The 20,773-nt window shown below is 41.8% G+C and overlaps 1 protein-coding gene across 1 annotated transcript in view; it reads right to left on the reverse strand.

Moving 5' to 3' along the window:
* Positions 1–421: 421 nt before the first annotated feature.
* Positions 422–20,773, reverse strand: part of LOC111960322 (protein TEX261) — a 30,626-nt gene continuing 10,274 nt past the window's right edge. Inside the window, exons 4-6 of the mRNA XM_023982287.2 lie at positions 20,533–20,599; positions 19,842–19,944; positions 422–1,628 (exon numbers count right to left, since the gene is read on the reverse strand). Of these exons, the coding sequence (XP_023838055.1) occupies positions 1,513–1,628; positions 19,842–19,944; positions 20,533–20,599 (286 nt within the window). The 3' untranslated portion in view covers positions 422–1,512. The remainder of the gene's footprint in view (positions 1,629–19,841; positions 19,945–20,532; positions 20,600–20,773) is intronic.

A 20,773-nucleotide genomic window follows, 5' to 3' on the forward strand; every position in this document is an offset into this window, starting at 1 on the left:
GGACGCATGTATCGTTGTAGTGACTGGGTGTAAAAGTCACTGCTCAACTGACAGACCTTACAGATAATTGTATGTGTGGGGTAGAGATGAGGTACTCATTCAAAAATATTGTTAAATACTATTTTTGCACACAGAGTGAGTCCATGCAACTTGTGTGATTGGTTAAGCACACTTTTAGTCCTGAACTTATTTAGGTTTGCCATAACATAGGGGTTGAATACTTATTTCAGCTTTCATTTTATTTAAATGTCTCAAAAGCTCATTCCAAATCTCTATTTAACCCATTTTAAATTCAGGCTGCAAAACGACAAAATGTGTAAAAAGGGGTGTGAATATTTTCTGAAGGCACTGTACCTGCCTCACAGCTAATCAGTCTTATACCATGCATCTTCCATACAACCAATCAGTGATGAGTCTCACACCATGTACTGCCTCTTTAATAATCACGTTATCAGTTCCTCTCTCTAAACACACCCAGATTCAGCCATAACAGGCATACAGAAATCATTGCACAAGTATTTGTGGGAATGTTTGTTTGWTCAGTTTTTTTTATCAATTGATATCCCCCCCCAAAAAAATCACTTATATTATTTAAGCTTTTTGTCTTCTTTGAAACAGTTCAAGAGAATTAGTAATTTTATAACGATGGAGTCAATGAATGGGGAACAGTGAAGAAACMAAAAAATTCATTCCTATGGGTCCACGTACAAACATTGGGTTATAGGCGACCCCATACTAGTAGGGAGTTAACGGCCCAGCACACAACACAAGGTCTGCGTCCCAAATGGTACCCTATTCCCTAWATAGTGTACTACTTTTGACCAAGGCCATGGGACTCAGGCCAAAAGTAGTGCACTATGTAGGAAATAGGGTGCCATTTGGACTCATTCAAGAGATCCTATCTGGCCTCGTTTTACGCCAACCGTGCTCTCATTCTCCCKTCCAACCGGACTTCTCCACGTAGCTGTTATTCATTGGGCACCAAACAGAAGAAAACTGACTATAAACAGAGAGGGAACAACATGAACTTGTCCAATAAGAAACGCTCGTTTCCGTTTTGCACTAATGAATACGGCCCAGACGACTCACACCAGCACGTAGTTTCCTTAACAAACCTTTATAAAACAGAACAGAAGAGTGTTGCAGTAGAGCCTACAGAGGCTTTTACTGTAGCTGGAGAACAGGAGCCAGAGAGGGAGGGAGAAGCCTTCAGTTGTTCGTTGGCAGTCGTCATCACAGACCGACATGGATACCCTATTCCCTATATAGTGTACTATATAGGGAATAGGATGCCATTTCGGACACAGAAGAGAGTAAGAGAGATGTACAAGTCCTGTAAAACGCACTGCTGCTAGTCCGTAGTAATAGTGGGAGCTCTCATCAGCTCTGCTACGATGCACTCTCCTTCCTCCTCCTCCTCCTTTTCTTCCCTCCTCCTCAGCCACCTCTCCTTTAGTCCCTTCCCAAATCTATCATCGTCGTACTCCCCCCCCCAAACCCCCAGGTAGAGCATCAGTACATCTTCTGTCGACTAGGCAACACCGCCTCCTTGAGGAATGAGAAGATGAGCAGGATTCCAGACCTCTTGCCCCTCTTGCCCTTGGTGAAATAATTTGAGACCACGTCATCTAGAGAGGGTGAGAAAAAATAAAAAAGGTCATTAATAACTGACCATCAATTCACTTTGTGAAAATGACAATATCTTTCAATCCTGGCACACCTGAATCAACTAATCCAGGGCTTGATGATTTGTTGAATCAGGTGTGTTGGTGCTAGTCCGGGAACCAGTCTTTTTAGTCATTCCACTCCTGTCATTTGCCAAAGAGACTGGCATTTCGGCAATCTCAATGTTCAATATGCAACTGGATTTAAGGTGCAGGTACTGATTGGTATTTGGAAACAACATTCATATTTTCCATGATACCATTATGGAATATGGGATGCGCACAAATTTGGCGCAATAGAGTTAGAAAGTTAAGAACAACAATAAAAACTTCCGTTATGAAGTGCTTGTGAGAAGTGTCAATGCAAGATCATGTTGTTCAAAGTGGCTAGAGAGGACTCCATAATGAGTGTAATAATGATAAAGAAAATATTAACCTACAAGGTTCAATTCAAATACGGTTTGCTTCTGTTGCATGCCATGAATGAGGAAAGAAACTCATCTGTCGCCGTTCCTCGCAACATAGTGCCTTCGGAAAGTATTCAGACCCCTTTGACTTTTTCCACATTTTGTTACAGCCTTACTCTAAAACAGATTAAATAGTATTTTTTCCTCAGCAATCTACAGACAATACCGCATAAAAAAATTGAAATATCACATTGACATAAGTATTCAAACCCTTTGCTATGAGACTCGAAATTGAGCTCAGGTGCATCCTGTTTCCATTCTACAACTTCATTAGAGTCCACCTGTGGTAAAATCAATTTATTGAACATGATTTGGAAAGGAATACACCTGTCTATATAAGGTCTTACAGAATGTCAGAGCAAAAAACAAGCCATGAGGTTGAAGGAATTGTCTGTAGAGCTCCGAGACTGGATTGTGTCGAGGCACAGATCTGGGGAAGGGTACCAAAAAATGTCTGCAGCATTGAAGGTCCCCAAGAACACAGTGGCATCCATCATTCTTAAATGGAAGAAGTTTGGAACCACCAAGACTCTTCTTAGAGCTGACCGCCTGGCCAAACTGAGCAATCGGGGGAGAAGGGCCTTGGTAATGGAGGTGACCAAGAACCCAATGGGCACTCTGACAGAGCTGTGGAGAACCTCCCAGAATGACAACCATCTCTGGACCACTACACCAATCAGGACTTTAATGATAGAGTGGCCAGAYGGACGCCACTCCTAAAGGCACCTAAAGACTCTCAGACCATGAGAAACAAGATTCTCTGGTCTGATGAAACCAAGATTGAACTCTTTGGCCTGAATACCAAGCGTCACGTCTGGAGGAAGCCTGGCACCATCCCTAAGGTGAAGCATGGTGGTGGCAGCATCATGCTGTGGGGATGTTTTTCAGCGTCAGGGACTGGGAGTCTAGTAAGGATCGAGGCAAAGATGAACGGAGCAAAGTACAGAGAGATCCTTGTGCTCAGGACCACAGACTAGGGCAAAGGTTCACCTTCCAACAGGACTACGACCCTAAACACACAGCCAAGACAACGCAGGAGTGGCTTCGGGACAAGTCTCAATGTCCTTGAGTGGCCCAGCCAGAGCTCCCTATCCCAGTCTGCTGTCCCCACATGCTTCAAGATGGCCACCATTGTTCCTATACCAAAGGCAAAGATAACTGAACTAAATGACTATCGCCCCGTAGCACTCACTTCTGTCATCATGAAGTGCTTTGAGAGACTAGTCAAGGATCATATCACCTCCACCTTACCTGCCACCCTAGACCCACTTCAGTTTGCATACCGCCCCAACAGGTCCACAGACGATGCAATCACCATCACACTGCACACTAGAGGTCGACCGATTAATCGGAATGGCCGATTAATTAGGACTGATTTCAAGCTTTCATAACAATCGTAATCGGCATTTTTGGACACCGATCATGGCCGATTACATTGCACTCCACGAGGAGACTGCGTGGCAGGCTGACTACCTGTTATGCGAGTGCAGCAAGGAGCCAAGGTAAGGGGCTAGCTAGCATTAAATGTATCTTATAAAAAACAATCAATCTCAACATAATCACTAGTTAACTACACATGGTTGATGATATTACTAGTTATCTAGCTTGTCCTGTGTTGCATATAATCGATGCGATGCCTGTTAATTTATCATTGAATCACAGCCTACTTTGCCAAACGGGTGATTTAACAAGCACATTCACACAAAAAAGCACTGCCATTGCACCAATGTGTACCTAACCATAAACATCAATGCCTTTCTTAAAATCAATACACAAGTATATCTTTTTAAACCTGCATATTTTGTTAATATTGCCTGCTAACATGAATTTCTTTTAACTAGGGCAATTGTGTCACTTCTCTTGCGCTCTATGCAACAGAGTCAGGGTATATGCAGCAGTTTGGGCCGCCTGGCTCGTTGCGAACTGTGTGAAGACTATTTCTTCCTAACAAAGGACAGCCAACTTCACCAAACGATGGATGATTTAACAAAAGCGCATTTGCGAAAAAACGCACAATCGTTGCACGAATGTACCTAACCATAAACATCAATGCCTTTCTTAAAATCAATACACAAAAGTATTTTTTTTTTTTAAACCTGCATATTTAGTTAAAAGAAATTCATGTTAGCAGGCAATATTAAACTAGGAAAATTGTGTCACTTCTCTTGCGTTCATTGCACGCAGAGTCAGGGTATATGCAACAGTTTGGGCCACCTGGCTCGTTGCAAACTATTTTGCTAGAATTTTACGTAATTATGACATAACATTGAAGGTTGTGCAATRTAACAGCAATATTTAGACTTATGGATGCCACCGTTTAGATAAAATACGGAACGGTTCCGTATTTCACTGAAAGAATAAACGTTTTGTATTCGAAATGATAGTTTCTGGATTTGACCATATTAATGACCTAAGGCTCGCATTTGTGTGTTATTATATTCGAATTAAGTCTATGATTTGATAGAGCAGTCTGACTGAGCGGTGGTAGGCATACTGAATACTCATGTTAAAAGGAACCACCAGCTTTCATATGTTCTCATGTTCTGAGCAAGGAACATAAACGTTAGCTTTTTTACATGGCACATATTGCACTTTTACTTTCTTCTCCAACACTTTATTTTTGCATTATTTAAACCAAATTGAACATGTTTCATTATTTATTTGAGACAACATTTATTTTATTGATGTATTATATTAAGTTAAAATAAAAAAGTGTTCATTGTTCATTCAGTATTGTTGTAATGGTCATTATTACAAATATATATATAAAACATTTAAAAATCGTCCGATTAAACGGTATCGGCTTTTTTTGGTCCTCCGATAATCGGTTTTGGTGTTGAAAAATCATAAAATCGGTCGACCTCTGCTGCACACTGCCCTATCCCATCTGGATYGGAGGAATACCTATGTAAGAATGCTGTTCATTGACTACAGCTCAGCATTCAACAACATAGTACCCTCCAAGCTCATCATTAAGCTTAAGACCCTGGGTCTCAAACCCACCCTGTGCAATTGGGTCCTGGACTTCCTGACGGGCCGCCCCCAGGTGGTGAAGGTGGGAAACAACACCTCCACTTCGCTGATCCTCAACACTGGGGCCCCAACAGGGGTGCGTTCTCAGCCCCCTCCTGTACTCCCTGTTCACCCATGACTGCGTGGCCATGCACGCCTTCAACTCAATCATCAAGTTTGCAGACGACACAACATTAGTGGGCTTGATTACCAACAACGACGAGACAGTCTACAGACAGGAGGTGAGGGCACTCGGAGAGTGGTGTCAGGAAAACAACCTCTCACTCAAATGTCTTTTACCCTTATTGGAATGTATAGGCCACCTTCCACCAAAAGTGTTATTTGATCAGTTTAATAACATGCTTAGGGAATTTGATTTTGGGAAAGAGGTCATCTTAATGGGAGATTTTAATATTAATTATGCAGACAAGTCTTGTAGGAAAACACTCAAACGGATTACTAATACCTTTGACCTTACACAGCTAGTTAACTTCTCTAGGGTAGGGGGCAGCATTCGGAATTTTGGATGAAATGCATGCCCAAATTAAACGGTATGTTYCTTGGGCCCAGAAGATATGACATGCATATAACTGGTAGATGTGGATAGAAAACACTCTAAAGTTTCCAAAACTGTTAAAATAGTGTCTGTGAGTTTAACAGCACTGCTTTGGCAGGCGAAAACCTGAGAAAAATCCATTCAGGAAGTAGTTTTTCTTTTGGTTTGTAGTTTTCTATTCAATCCCATTACAGTATCCCTTGACTTAGGACTCAACTTGCAGTTTCTATGCCTTCCACTAGATGTCAACAGTCTTTAGAAAGTGTTTCAGTCTTGTATTCTGAAAAATGAGGAAGTAAGAGCAGTCTGAATGAGTGGACCCTAAAATTTCACAGAGCTTTTTCCTGCGCAAGACAGAGAGAGTGCGTTTCTTGTTTACATTTTATATTGACAACGTTATTGTCCGGTTGAAATAGTATCGATTATTTAGGCTAAAAACAACCTGAGGTTTGAATATAAACATCGTTTGACATGTTTCTATGAACTTTACGAATACAATTTGGATTTTTTTGGCTTCCTGGTTTGACTGCGTTTCAGCCTGTGGATTACTGAAGAAAACGCGAACAAAGCGGAGGTTTTTGGGTATAAAAGAGACTTTATCGAACAAGAGGAACATTTATTGAGTAAATGAAAGTCTGCTGAGTGCAACCATATGAATATCATTAAAGGTAAGGGATTAATTTTATCTCTATTTCTAAATTGTGTAACTGTTCTATCTGGCTGGCTMCTGTTTGTAATGATTTGTCTTGTGGGCTATGTTCTCATAATCGTAATGTATGCTTTCGCCGTAAAGCATTTTTTAAATCTGACACCGTGGTTGGATTCACAAGAAGTTAATCTTTAAACCTATGTAAAATATGTTTTGTTTTCTGAATTTTTATAATGAGTATTTCTGTATTTGAATTTGGCGCCAAGCAGTTTCACAGGTTGTTGAAGTGGTGGGACGCTACCGTCTCACGTGCCCAAGAGGGGTTAAAGGGCCAACCAGGGTGACTTGTTGCTCTAAAACACTGATTGATTTGGTGTTCAGTAATAAACCAGAGAGAGTGACTAAATCATTCAATATGGTTACTGGGCTATCTGATCATAATCTGACACTTATAGCCAGAAAGCTGTCTAAGAGCAGGTTTAACCTCTCTACTGTTAGAAAGCCGGATCAACTAAGAATACCTAAGAGCGAATTCAACTATTTTGAAAACGCAATTAAGGGAATTAACTGGAATGATCTCTTGTCCTATACAGATGTGGAAGCTGATAGTCAGGTTTTTCTATCCACAATCCAAACTACAATAAATGGTTTCCTAAAGAAAATCAAATCCAAACCTGGCCAAGAGCACACTTCCTTGACTAAATGGAGAAATCTGGAAATTGATGAAAGAATAAGATTATGCTCTAAAAATAGCCCTAAGATCCAAATTGGAGCATGACAGACGTGGGTTTACCATGTTGAGAAATAAGGTGATGAAAGAAATCAGACAGGCCAAGGCAAACTTTTTTATTAACTTAATTGGTGAAGCAAAGGGAAATTCTAAATTGATCTGGGAGAATCTAAAAAAGTTAACAGGGAAAGACCATAGTAACACTGCAAAAAGACTAGAAATCATGGTGAATAACAATCTAACACAGGATGCAGTCGAAATAGCAATAGCCTTCAATTCCTACTTTATTGACTCTGTCAGGGTACTGACACAGAACCCCTCCACTGGTTTCTTGGGCTCAGTGCTAGTGAATGACGCTCAACCTGTCTTCATCATAAGGGAGGTTCTGAGTCAAAGGTGAACAAGGTGATTAGCTCACTAAAGAACTATAAAGCCAAATATGTGTTTGGGCTGGACTCTACCTTTCTTAAAAACTACAAAGAGTCCCTCATTGGCCCCATTACTAAGGTCACCAACACATCTATTGGAAGTCGGCCATAAAAACAGCCATCTTTAAATCAGGCGACCCCCAGGTGACCCTGCTGACGTGAGTAACTACAGGCCCATTAGTATACTACCTGTGGTGTCAAATGTTGTTGAAAAGTGTGTAGCAGAATAACTGATTGCCCACCTCAACAACAGCCCCTTCACATTACACTCCATGCAGTTTGGCTTCAGAGCGAAACACTCCACAGAAACGGCCAACTGCTTTCTTCTGGAAAATGTGAAGTCCAAGATGGACAAAGGGGGCGTTGTTGGGGCTGTGTTTCTGGACCTAAGGAAGGCTTTTGATACTGTTAACCATGAGATTCTCATCACAAAATTGTCCAAGTTCAACTTTTCCCCCGATGCCTTGAGATGGATGAAAACATACCTTGAAGGCAGAACTCAGTGTGTCAGAGTGAGCAATGAGCTGTYGCCCACTCTTARCTATGATGTGGGCGTGCCCCAAGGGTCAATACTGGGGCAACTCCTGTTCAGCCTGTACATTAATGATCTGCCCTCTGTCTGTCCTGGGTCTTGTTAGGAATTTTGTTAATAAATAATGAAAACAATTTCTAGCTTTAGATAAAACTATAACTAATTGAACTCTGCACGCCTGGTGAAAAGAGATTTGTGTTGTGGATTATAAAATAAGCAGAAAGAGTCGTTAAACTATGGTTGAACTGACCCAACTTAGCCCTGAGATGTTTAGATAAGGCTGTGGGTMACTTTTTAGGTCTTYCATTATCTTGAGTTGTCTGCTAAAGTGGTAATAAATTATAGTGAGSCTTCAGGAGAATAGATTATATTGTGTGTCATGTGTGTGCGCTGGGAAGTTGGAATGAACTTTTGAACCTGTTTTCTATTTGTCAGGACAAGGAGACTTATTCTGTAACCTGTGACATCATATCTTGTATATAAACCTGTTGTTTATGATCAAATGGTAGCGTGCYCCGAGAATAAATACTATCATCTAATTTTAATAAGACTGTATCCTGTCTATTTTATGTTAATAAGTATCTTACAAATTCTTATAAATAGACAGATTGAATTTAATTAATGAGTACATTAGAGGAATTATTTAATTCCACTAACAGTCTGAAGTTCAAATGTATGCAGATGATACAGTGATATATGTGCATGCAAAGAGCAAATAACAAGCTGCACAAGAACTCACTACTGTAATGGTCCAGGTTACAAAGTGGCTCAGTGACTCGTGTTTGCATCTCAATGTGAAAAAAAACTGTTTGCATGTTCTTCACAAAGAGGGCAACAGATGCTACTGAGCCAGATATCTACGTGTCAGGGGAGAAGCTCCAGGTGGTATCTGATTTTAAGTACCTTGGCATCATACTTGATTCCAAACTCTCTTTTAAAAAGCATGTGAAAAAGGTCATTCAAATAACCAAATTCAACCTAGCTAATTTCCGATTTATACGAAATTGCTTGACTACAGAGGTAGCAAAACTGTACTTCAAATCTATGATACTCCCCCACTTAACATACTGCTTGACTAGTTGGGCCCAAACTTGCTGTACAACATTAAAACCTATTCAGTCTTGTCTACAAACAGACTCTCAAAGTGCTTGATAGGAAGCCCAATAGCCATCATCACCGTTACATCCTCAGAAAGCATGGGCTCCTGTGTTGGGAAAATCTTGTGCAATACACCGACGTATGTCTTGTATTCAAGATCCTAAATGGCCTGGCTCCCCCTCCACTCAGTATTTTTGTTAAACAGAAAACCCAAACATATGGCAGCAGATCCACAAGGTCTGCAATGACAGGTGACTGTATAGTTCCCTTAAGGAAAAGCACCTTTAGTAAATCCGCTTTTTCTGTGAGAGCTTCCCATGTCTGGAATACACTGCCATCAGACACACATAGCTGCACCACATATCACACTTTCACAAAATGCATGAAGACATGGCTAAAGGTCAATCAGATTTGTGAACATAATCCCTAGCTGTGTATTGCCGCTTTCCATGTTGTCTGTAGCTTGTGAGGTGTGGAAACACTTAGTTGCTTTTATGAATTTTGTCTTGCTGCTTTTTGTTCTATGTTGCTCTGTCTGTATGCTACGTCTTGCTTGTCCTATGTTGCTCTGTCTGTATGCTACGTCTTGCTTGTCCTATGTTGCTCTGTCTGTATGCTACGTCTTGCTTGTCCTATGTTGCTCTGTCTGTATGCTACGTCTTGCTTGTTCTATGTTGCTCTGTCTGTATGCTACGTCTTGCTTGTCCTATGTTGCTATTTCTGTATGCTACGTCTTGCTTGTCCTATGTTGCTCTGCATGTGCTTACTGCTCAATGATTGTCTATATTGTAATTGTTTTTAATAACCTGCCCAGGGACTGCGGTTGAAAATGAGCCGGCTGGCTAAAACCGGCACTTTTACTGAAACGTTGATTAATGTGCACTGTCCCTGTAAAAATAAAATAAACTCAACTCAATCAACAAAACAAAGAAGATGATTGTGGACTTCAAGAAACAGCAGAGGGAGCACCCCCCTATCCACATCGACGGGACAATAGTGGAGAAGGTGGAAAGGTTTAAGTTCCTCGGTGTACACATCAAGGACAAACTGAAATGGTCCACCCACACAGACAGCGTGGTGAAGAAGGCGCAACAGCGCCTCTTCAACCTCAGGAGGCTGAAGAAATTTGGCTTGTCACCCAAAACCCTGACAAACTTTTACAGATGCACAATCGAGAGCATCCTGTCGGGCTGTATCACCGCCTGGTACGGCAACTGCACCGCCCTCAACCGCAAGGCTCTCCAGAGGGTAGTGCAGTCTGCACAACGCATCACCGGGGGCAAACAACTTGCCCTCCAGGACACCTACAGCACCCGATGTCACAGGAAGGCCAAAAAGATCATCAAGGACAACAGCCACCCGAGCCACTGCCTGTTCACCCCGCTATCATCTAGAAGGCGAGGTCAGAACAGGTGAAACAAAGCTGGGACCGAGAGACTGAAAAACAGCTTCCATCTCAAGGCAATCAGACTGTTAAATAGCCATCACTAACATAGAGGCTGCTGCCAACATTATGACGCAAATCACTGGCCACTTTAATAAATTGATTTAATAAAAGGTATCACTAGTCACTTTACATTTACATTTAAGTCATTAAATAATGGCACTTTAATAATGTATACATATCCTACATTACTCATCTCATATGTATATACTGTATTTCATACCATCTTTTGCATCTTGCCTACGCCACACGGCCATCGCTCATCCATATATTTATATGGACATATTCTTATTCCATCCCTTACATTTGTGTATATAAGGTAGTTGTTGTGAATGTTAGATTACTTGTTAGATATTACCGCACTGTCGGAAGCATTTTGCTACACTTGCATTAACATCTGCTAACCATGTGTATGTGACAAATAACATTTGATTTGATTTTGATTTGACTTGAACCCGATCGAACATCTCTGGAGTGATCTGAAAATAGCTGTGCAGCAACGCTCCCCATCCAACCTGACAGAGCTTGAGAGGATATGCCAAGAGGAATGGGAGAAACTCCCCAAATACATGTCTGCCATGCTGTGCCAAGAAGACTCGAGACTGTAATCGCTACCAAAGGTGCTTCAACAAAGTACTGAGTAAAGAGTCTGAATACTTATGTAAATGTCATTTTCCAATTTTTTTTAACAAACATTTCTAAATACCTGTTTTTGCTTTGTCATTATGTGGCATTGTGTGTAGATTGATGAGGGGGAGAAAAACATTTAATCAATTTTAGAATAAGGCTGTAACGTAACAAGATGTGAAAAAAGTCAAGGGGGTTGAATACACTGTATGCTGGTCATCATGACTTGCTGACTTTTAGTTTTATGATGCTCATTTCTCTTCTATTATTAGTCCCTTCTCTCTTAAGAGATGGAGTCCAGACAGGCTATTTTAGGAAACCTTCTGAATGGACATAGGCTTAGAAAGAATTAGCGAACTCGCACACACACCCTAAATGGACCCATCAATCAATGGCTGTGTTGATGGCTGTGTTCTTAGGCAAAATTGTGAGTGAGCCCACTCCCTTGGCTGAGAAGCAACCCCACACATGAATGGTCTCAGGATGCTTTACTGTTGGCATGACACAGGACTCATGGTAGTGCTCATCTTGTCTTCTCCGGACAAGCTTATTGCCAAATGCCCCAAACAATTGGAAAGGGGATTCATCAGAGAAAATGACTTTACCCCAGTCCTCAGCAGTCCAATCCATGTACCTTTTGCAGAAAATCAGTCTGTCCCTGATGTTTTTCCTGGAGAGAAGTGGCTTCTTTGCTGCTCTTCTTGACACCAGGCCATCCTCCAACARTCTTCGCCTTACTGTGCGTGCAGATGCACTCACACCTGCCTGCTGCCATTCCTGAGCAAGCTCTGTACTGGTGGTGCCCCGATCCCGCAGCTGAATCAACTTTAGGGGATGGTCCTGGTCCTTGCTGGACTTTCTTGGGCGCCCTGAAGCCTTCTTCACAACAATTGAACCACTCTCCTTGAAGTTCTTGATGATCCGATAAATGGTCGATTTAGGTGCAATCTTACTGGCAGCAATATCCTTGCCTGTGAAGCCCTTTTTGTGCAAAGCAATGATGACAGCACGTGTTTCCTTGCAGGTAACCATGATTGACAGAGGAAGAACAATGATTCCAAGCACCACCCTCCTTTTGAAGCTTCCAGTCTGTTATTCGAACTCAATCAGCATGACAGAGTGATCTCCAGCCYTGTTCTCGTCAACACTCACATCTGTGTTAACGAGAGAATCACTGACATGTCAGCTGGTCCTTTTGTGGCAAGGCTGAAATGAAATGCAGTGGAAATATTTTTGGGGGATTCAGTTCATTTGCATGGCAAAGAGGGACTTTGTAATTAATTGCAATTCATCTGATCACTCTTCATAACATTCTGGAGTATATGCAAATTGCCATCATACAAACTGAGGCAGCAGACTTTATGAAAATGTATATTTGTGTCATTCTAAAAAACTTTTGGCCACGACTGTAGACGATAAAAGGCTACACTGGTCACTCGTGCGTGGCTGCCAAATGTATAGGTGTCCCCATAGGCCAAATATAACAATTGAGAGAACGTGATCATAATCATTATTTTAGCTATCCACAGTAGACTTCCCTCCTGAAAAGGCCCTCCAGCGTACTTGCACTTGATATGCGTTTATGGATGAGAAAATKAACTTGCCATTTTCAAAAAGGAGATCAGTGGGGAACTGGGGATTCCCTGCTTTGCTATCCGTTGCCTACACCAACAGCCAGTGTTTCATTAAATAGGCTTCGGCACTATAAAAGGGTTCGATACTACGACCAAATTTGTGACTGTTTGACTTGGTAGTGCAACACACATTTCTTTTAATTGATCAAAAGGGTGCCAGTGAACTTTTCTTACCTGGTCACGTTATTTTGGGGTTAGACAATTAGCTTAATTTGTTTTATTATCATAATTTATTCAAACAGTAATGTGCAATTGACCAAAAATAAGCCAACTTTATAAAGAGGCAACAACGGCACGGGAATGCCCTTCTGTGTGTCAGGGCTCGACATACAGGGCTGCCCGGTTTTGGAAACCCTCCGGGCCAGTCGATCATCCCCGTCAGTGGCGCGCTTGTGCCAGTGAAAAATTATTGTAATAATGCTATTTTTAATCTAGGCTATACAATTGATTTWAAAAAACGGATTGATTCCCGGAGCCGTTTGTTTGTTATGTCGATTATTTATCACACGCGCGCTGCACACATACAGTGCCTTCAGAAAGTATTCATACCGCTTGACTTATTCCACATTTTCTTGTGTTACAGCCTGAATTCAGAATGGATTCCATTGATTCCCCCCCCCCTTCACAGAGCTACACACAATACCTCATAATTACAAAAATTAAAACATGTTTTTAGAAATGTTGGTCCATAAATGTCAATGTATAATTCCATTGGGTAGGCCTATTAAAAAGATATTCATTTTTAAAGTGGTAATGCATATTTGTTGCATACATTTTGAGGTTATTATATATTTTTACCTATAGGCTGTTACAACAATTAAATATAAAAATGTAGATCCTTGAAAATTACAACTAAGTGCTTGAAAAAGTCCTTTATTTTGACTTGCCAATGTCTGTATCAACCCTGTACAGGCTAGTTGCTCAGCTCGCAAATGAAAGAAAATCACCTGTTACTGAAATTATGCACGGATCATTCGCTTTCCTGTCAGATCTGGACCTTGACAGTATTTTTTTTATTTATTCCGGCCTGTAGCTTTCAGTTGGCACTGGCAAATATATTTGAATGTCGAGCCCTGCTGTGTGCGGTGCGAGTAAGCCCTATATGTCTACCACTTTGTGTAMCCATTAGCGAYGCTAATGAAAATCACATGCTACTGTTCTTGTCTATTCATTTTCTGTATTGTTTCATGTTTTGTGTGGACCCCAGGAAGAGTAGCTGCTGCTTTTGCAACAGCTAATGGCAATCCTAATAAAATACAAAATAACTGTCTTCGGGTAGATGGAAAGGTAATTTTGCACTTTATTTTAAAAGTCCAAATCAATTTATAAACAGAAGGGCATGCTAATTTAAGAGATGGCTAGTAATTATTAGCCTGGTTTTATGTGGACTGCAGGCACATTATTAGACAGGCCTGGTCTTAATTAATTATTTAAAATGTAAATCATGCAACGGTCTAAGGCACTGCATCTCAGTGCTAGAGTCATCACTACAGACCCTGGTTCGATTCCAGGCTGTATCCCAACCGGCCGTGATGGGGAGTCCCATAGGGCAGCGCACAATTGGCCCAGCGTCGTCCGGGTTAGGGTTTGACCAGCATAGGCCGTCATTGTAAATAGGAATTTGTTCTCAACTGACTTGCCTAGTTAAAAAGGTTAAATAAAATAAAAATGAGCTAGTGAAACCAAATTAAAAAGTTTGTAGCACCAGTGCCACTAGTGGAAAAAGTTAGTGTAGACTTAATTGCACATTTTATTCAACAATGTCTAACTTCAATTCATTGGCACAAAATGTGTCAGAYGCAAAAAAATGTGCTCTGGCTTGCATGGTACAGGTGGTGACCTAAATTCACCCTAGTAGGCTAGGCCTAATGTWTATGCTAGCATACAAATGGTGGATTAATTAGCCCAGCCTAGGAATTAACTTCTAATTTACACTCCCGTCTTCACTGTTCCCTTCTAGCGCAATTCACACATCTCCGTTGGCATCTCTACTGGCCTCTCCCTCTTCCATCCTCTCTGTATTCCTCTTATAGCTGTTGAACCAGTAGCCTAGCCCAATGCGTGTCCCAGAAGTAGCAATATAGCTTGGTAATTTATTTTGAACAAGAAAAAAATACAAATCTTTGCGATCACATTGGCTGGTGGTAAAAATGCAAGAAACGGGAATCCTCTGTTCTCCCTAAACCCAAAGTTATAATGAAATATATAACATCAGAATGCCCAACGTTAGAATGTTTCCAATCAAATGTATGAATAAAGTTAATATTTTCCTATCAGTCTAATTTGCAAAAACATTGTGAATGGATGATAGCTGTGAGTGTTATCGAATCAGGATCAAATCCTGCTCAAGATCATTAATTAAAGAATGTTCATCTTTGAAGATTGCCGAAAGGCCAGTCTCTTTGGCAAATGGCAGGAGCGGAATGTAAGAGTTGAACAAGGATGGCAACCAGGCTACATTGGTACTGGGCTAGTACAAAAATTTAAGACGACCTTGTTGGTCCAACCATAAGGTGAACAGTATTAAAACTTCTTATGGCTGCAATCCCGGTAACGGGATGATATGACAACAGCCAGTGAAAGTGCAGGCCGCCAAATTCAAAACAACAGAAATCTTATAATTAACATTCCTCAGACATACATGTGTCTTATAYCATTTTAAAGGTAATCTTGTTGTTAATCCCACCAAAGTGTCCGATTTCAAATATGCTTCTCAGCGAAAGCACCACAAACGATTATGTTAGGTCACCACCAAGCCACAGAATAAGCACAGGCATTTTTCCAGCCAAAGATAGCAGTCACAAAAAGCACAAATAGAGATAAAATGAATCACTAACCTTTGATGATCTTCATCAGATGACACTCATAGGACTTCATGTTACACAATACATGTATGTTTTGTTTGATAAAGTTCATCTAAAAAAATCTGAGTTTACATTGGCGTGTTACGTTCACTAGTTCCAAAAACATCCAGTGATAGTGCATAGCCACATCTATTCAACAGAAATACTCATCATAAATGTAGATGATAATACAAGTGTGTTAAATGAGGCCTCTCCTCCTGATTACAGTAGTGACCATATCCCCTTCGCATCACACAAAGGCGGAGGTGTTGCTAACATTTACGACAGCAAATTCCAATTTACAAAAAAAATATGACTGCGTTTGTCTTTTGAGCTTCAAGTCATGAAATCTATGCAGCCTACTCAATCACTTTTTATAGCTACTGTTTATAGGCCTACTGGGCCGTATACAGCGTTCCTCACCGAGTTCCCTGAATTCCTATCAGACCTTGTAGTCATGGCAGATAATATTCACATTTTTGGTGACTTTAATATTCACATGGAAAAGTCCAGACCCACTCCAAAAGGCTTTCGGAGCCATCATCGACATGTTTTGTCCAACATGTCTCTGGACCTACTCACTGCCGTGTCATACTCTGGACCTAGTTTTGTCCCRTGGAATAAATRTTGTGGATCTTAATGTTTTTCCTCATARTCCTGGAGTATCGGACCACCATTTTATTATGTTTGCAATCGCAACAAATAATCTGCTCAGACCCCAACCAAGGATCATCAAAAGCCGTGCTATAAATTCTCGTACAACCAAAAGATTCCTAGATGCCCTTCCAGACTCCCTCCATCTACCCAAGGACGTCAGAGTACAACAATTGGTTAACCACCTAACTGAGGAACTTAATTTAACCTTACGTAATACCCTAGATGCAGTCGCACCCCTAAAAACAAAAAACATTTGTCATAAGAAACTAGCTCCCTGGTATACAGAAAATACCCGAGCCCTGAAGCAAGCTTCGAGAAAATTGGAATGGAAATGGCGCTACACCAAACTGGAAGACTTCCGATTAGCTTGGAAAGACAGTACAATACAGTCTCGAAGAGCCCTCACCGCTGCTCGATCATCCTATTTTTCCAACTTAATTGAGAATAAGAACAATACAAAATGTATTTTTGATACTGTCGCAAAGCTAAGTAAAAAGCAGCATTCCCTGAGAGGATGGCTTTCACTTCAGCAGTGATAAATTCATGAACTTCTTTGACGAAAAGATCATGATCATTAGACAGCAAATTACAGACTTCTCTTTAAATCTGCGTATTCCTCCAAAGCTCAGCTGTCCTGAATCTGCACAACACTGCCAGGACCTAGGATCAAGGGAGACACTCAAGTTTTTTAATCCTATATCTCTTGACACATTCATGAAAATAGTCATGGCCTCTAAACCTTCAAGCTGCATACTGGACCCTATTCCAACTAAACTACTGAAAGAGCTGCTTCCTGTGCTTGGCCCTCCTATGCTGAACATAAATGGCTCCCTATCCAGCGGATGTGTACCAAACTCACTAAAAGTGGCAGTAATAAAGCCTCTAATGAAAAAGCAAAACCTTGACCCAGAAAATATATTTAAAAATAATAATAATAATAAAAATAAATAATAATAATAATTTAAAAAATATATATATATATAACAAATCAGCCTATATCAAATCTCCCATTCCTCTTAAAGATTTTAGAAAAAGCTGTTGCGCAGCAACTCACTGCCTTCCTGAAGACAAACAATGTAAATGAATCGTTTCAGTCTGGTATTAGACCCCATCATAGCATTGAGACTGCACTCGAAAGTGGTAAATGACCTTTTAATGGCGTCAAGGCTCTGCATCATTTTAATGACCAAGGCTCTGCATCTGTCCTCGTGCTCCTAGACCTTAGTGCTGCTTTTGATACCATCAATCACCACATTCTCTTGGAGAGATAGGAAACCCAAATTCTGGCCTGGTTTAGATCTTATCTGTCGGAAAGATATCAGTGTCTCTGGATGGTTTGTCCTCTGACAAATCAACTACATTTCGGTGTTCCTCAAGGTTCCGTTTTAGGACCACTATTGTTTTCACTATATATATATTTTACCTCTTGGTAATGTCATTCGGAACCATAATGTTAACTTTCACTGCTATGCGGACGATACACAGCTGTACATTTCAATGAAACATGGTGAAGCCCCAAAATTGCCTGTGTTTCAGACATAAGGAAGTGGATGGCGCACATTTTATATTTTAAACTCGGACAAAACAGAGATGCTAGTTTTAGGTCCCAAGAAACAAAGGGATCTTCTGTTGGATCTGACAATTAATATTGATGGTTGTACAGTCATCTCAAATAAAACTGTAAAGGACCTCGGCGTTACTCTGGACCCTGATCTCTCTTTTGACGAACATATCAAGACTATTTCAAGGACAGCTTGAAACATTGCAAAAAATCTTAAAACTTTCTGTCCAAAAATGCAGAAACATTCACCCATGCTTTTGTCACTTCTAGATTAGACTACTGCAATGCTCTACCTTCCAGCTACCCGGATAAAGCACTAAATAAACTTCAGTTAGTGCTAAACACGGCTCCTAGAATCTTGACTAAAACCAAAGAATGTGATCATATTACTCCAGTGCTAGCCTCACTACAACTGGCTTCCTGTTAAGGCTAAGGATGATTTCAAGGTTTTACTGCTAACCTACCAAGCATTACATGGGCTTGCTCCTAGCCATCTTTCTGATTTGGTCCTGCCGTACTTACCTACACATACGCTATGGTCACAAGACGCAGGCCTCCTAATTGTCCCTAGAATTTCTAAGAAAACAGCTGGAGGCAGGGTTTTCTCCTATAGAGCTCCATTTTTATGGAATGGTCTGCCTATCCATGTCAGAGACGCAGACTCGGTCTCGACCTTTAAGTCTTTATTGAAGACTCATCTCTTCAGTAGGTCCTATGAGTGTAGTCTGGCCCAGGGGTGTGAAGGTGAAAGGAAAAGCACTAGAGCTACGAACCAACCTTGCTGTCTCTGTCTGGCCGGTTCCCCTTTCTCCACTGGAATTCTCTACCTCTAACCCTATTACGGGGGCTGAATCACTGGCTTACTGGTGCTCTTCCATGCAGTCCCTAGGAGGGGTGCGTCACTTGAGTCTCTGAAGTTATCTTCCTGTCCGGGTTGGTGCCCCCCTCGGGTTTATGCCGTGGGGGAAATCTTTGTGTGCTATACTCGGCCTTGTCTCTGGGTAGTAAGTTGGTGGTTGAATATTTATCTCTCTAGTGGTGTGGGGGCTGTGCTTTGGCAAAGTGCGTGGGGTTATATCCTGCTTGGTTGGCCCTGTCCGGGGGTATCATCGGACGGGGCCACAGTGTCTCCCGATCCCTCCTGTCTCAGCCTCCAGTAATTATACTCCAATAGTTTGTGTCGGGGGGCTAGGGTCAGTCTGTTATCTGGAGTACTTCTCCTGTCTTATCCGGTGACCTGTGAGAATTTAAGTATGCTCCCACTAATTCTCTCTCCTCTCGGAGGACCTGAGCCCTAGGACCATGCCTCGGGACTACCTGGCCTGATGACTCCTTGCTGTCCCCAGTCCAATTGGTCTTGCTGCTGCTCCAGTTTCAACTGTTCTGCCTGCGGCTATGGAACCCTGACCTGTTCACCGGACATGCTACCTTGTCTCGGACCTGCTGTTTTCGACTCTCTCTCCACCCCACCAGCTGTCTCGAACTCTGAATGATTGGCTATGAAAAGCCAACTGACATTTACTCCTGAGGCGCTGACCTGTTGCACCCTCTACAACCACTGTGATTATTATTATCTGACCCTGCTGGTCATCTATGAACGTTTGAACATTTTGGCCATGTACTGTTATAATCTCATCCCGGCACAGCCAGAAGAGGACTGGTCACCCCTCAGAGCCTGGTTCCTCTCTAGGTTTCTTCCTAGGTTCCTGCTTTTCTAGGGAGTTTTTCCTAGCCACCGTGCTTCTACAGGTGCATTGCTTGCTGTTTGGGGTTTTGGGCTGGTTTCTGTATAGCACTTTGTGACATCGGCTGATGTAAAAAGGGCTTTATAAATATATTTGATTGATTACGACAACCTGGTTGGTCCAACCATAAGGTGAACAGTATTAAGACGACCTGGTTCGTCCACCCACAAGGTGAACAGTATCATAGAGCTCACCTCCTTGCTGCATGGTGGATGGAAGCACGTTCTCCCCAGCAGAGAGTGACACGAAGAACGAGAAGGGGATAATCCACAGACAGATGGTGAAGTACGCAAGGACCTTCAGGGATAGAAGAAGAGGTAGAGGTGAGGAGAGGAGACATGGAGGGTGAGGAGACGGAGGGTGAGGAGACATGGAGGGTGAGGAGACATGGAGGGTGAAGAGACATGGAGGGTGAAGAGACATGGAGGGTGAAGAGACATGGAGGGTGAAGAGACATGGCGGGTGAGGAGACATGGAGGGTGAGGAGACATGGAGGGTGAAGTGACATGGCGGGTGAGGACGGAGGAGACACATGGGTACAAGGCAAGACCAGGATTTCTTCCTAACCAGGTAAAATTCTGGGCCTTAGAGCTAACAACTAGGGCTGAGAGTTTGTCATGATCAGCTCCTAACTTCAGGTCCTAGTAGTGTTATATTGACTGTTTGTAAAATAATTTGGTTTCTTGATTGACTGGCCGACCAACTAATCAGAGCTTTCTATTTCATAGCAACCATCTTTCCCTTGGTGAGGTATGAGCCATCTCCCTTCCATTGTGTCATGTGCTAAGTGAATAAATGAATATGTACCCTGCAATTCTTTGCTCATTGGAGCTCAGGAGTGATCAACACAGATTAGGCTTACCTTAGCGTGTGACCTAAGCTTACCTCTGAGAAGGGGTAATACTCTGCTGCAAAGTACTGGAAGGCCATGTAGTGGTCACACCAACCAATTTACTGTGAGCGAGAGAGAGACAGGCAGAGTGAGAGAGAGACAGGCAGCGAAGAGAGAGAGAGTGAGAGAGAGAGGCAGAGAGAGAGAGAGAGAGGGCAGAGAGAGAGAGAGACAGAGAGAGAAGAGAGACAGACAAGCAGAAGACAGGCAGAGAGAAGGCAGAGAGAGAGAGAG

The sequence above is a fragment of the Salvelinus sp. IW2-2015 genome, linkage group LG37 (assembly GCF_002910315.2).
Source record: "Salvelinus sp. IW2-2015 linkage group LG37, ASM291031v2, whole genome shotgun sequence".
NCBI lineage: Eukaryota > Metazoa > Chordata > Actinopteri > Salmoniformes > Salmonidae > Salvelinus > Salvelinus sp. IW2-2015.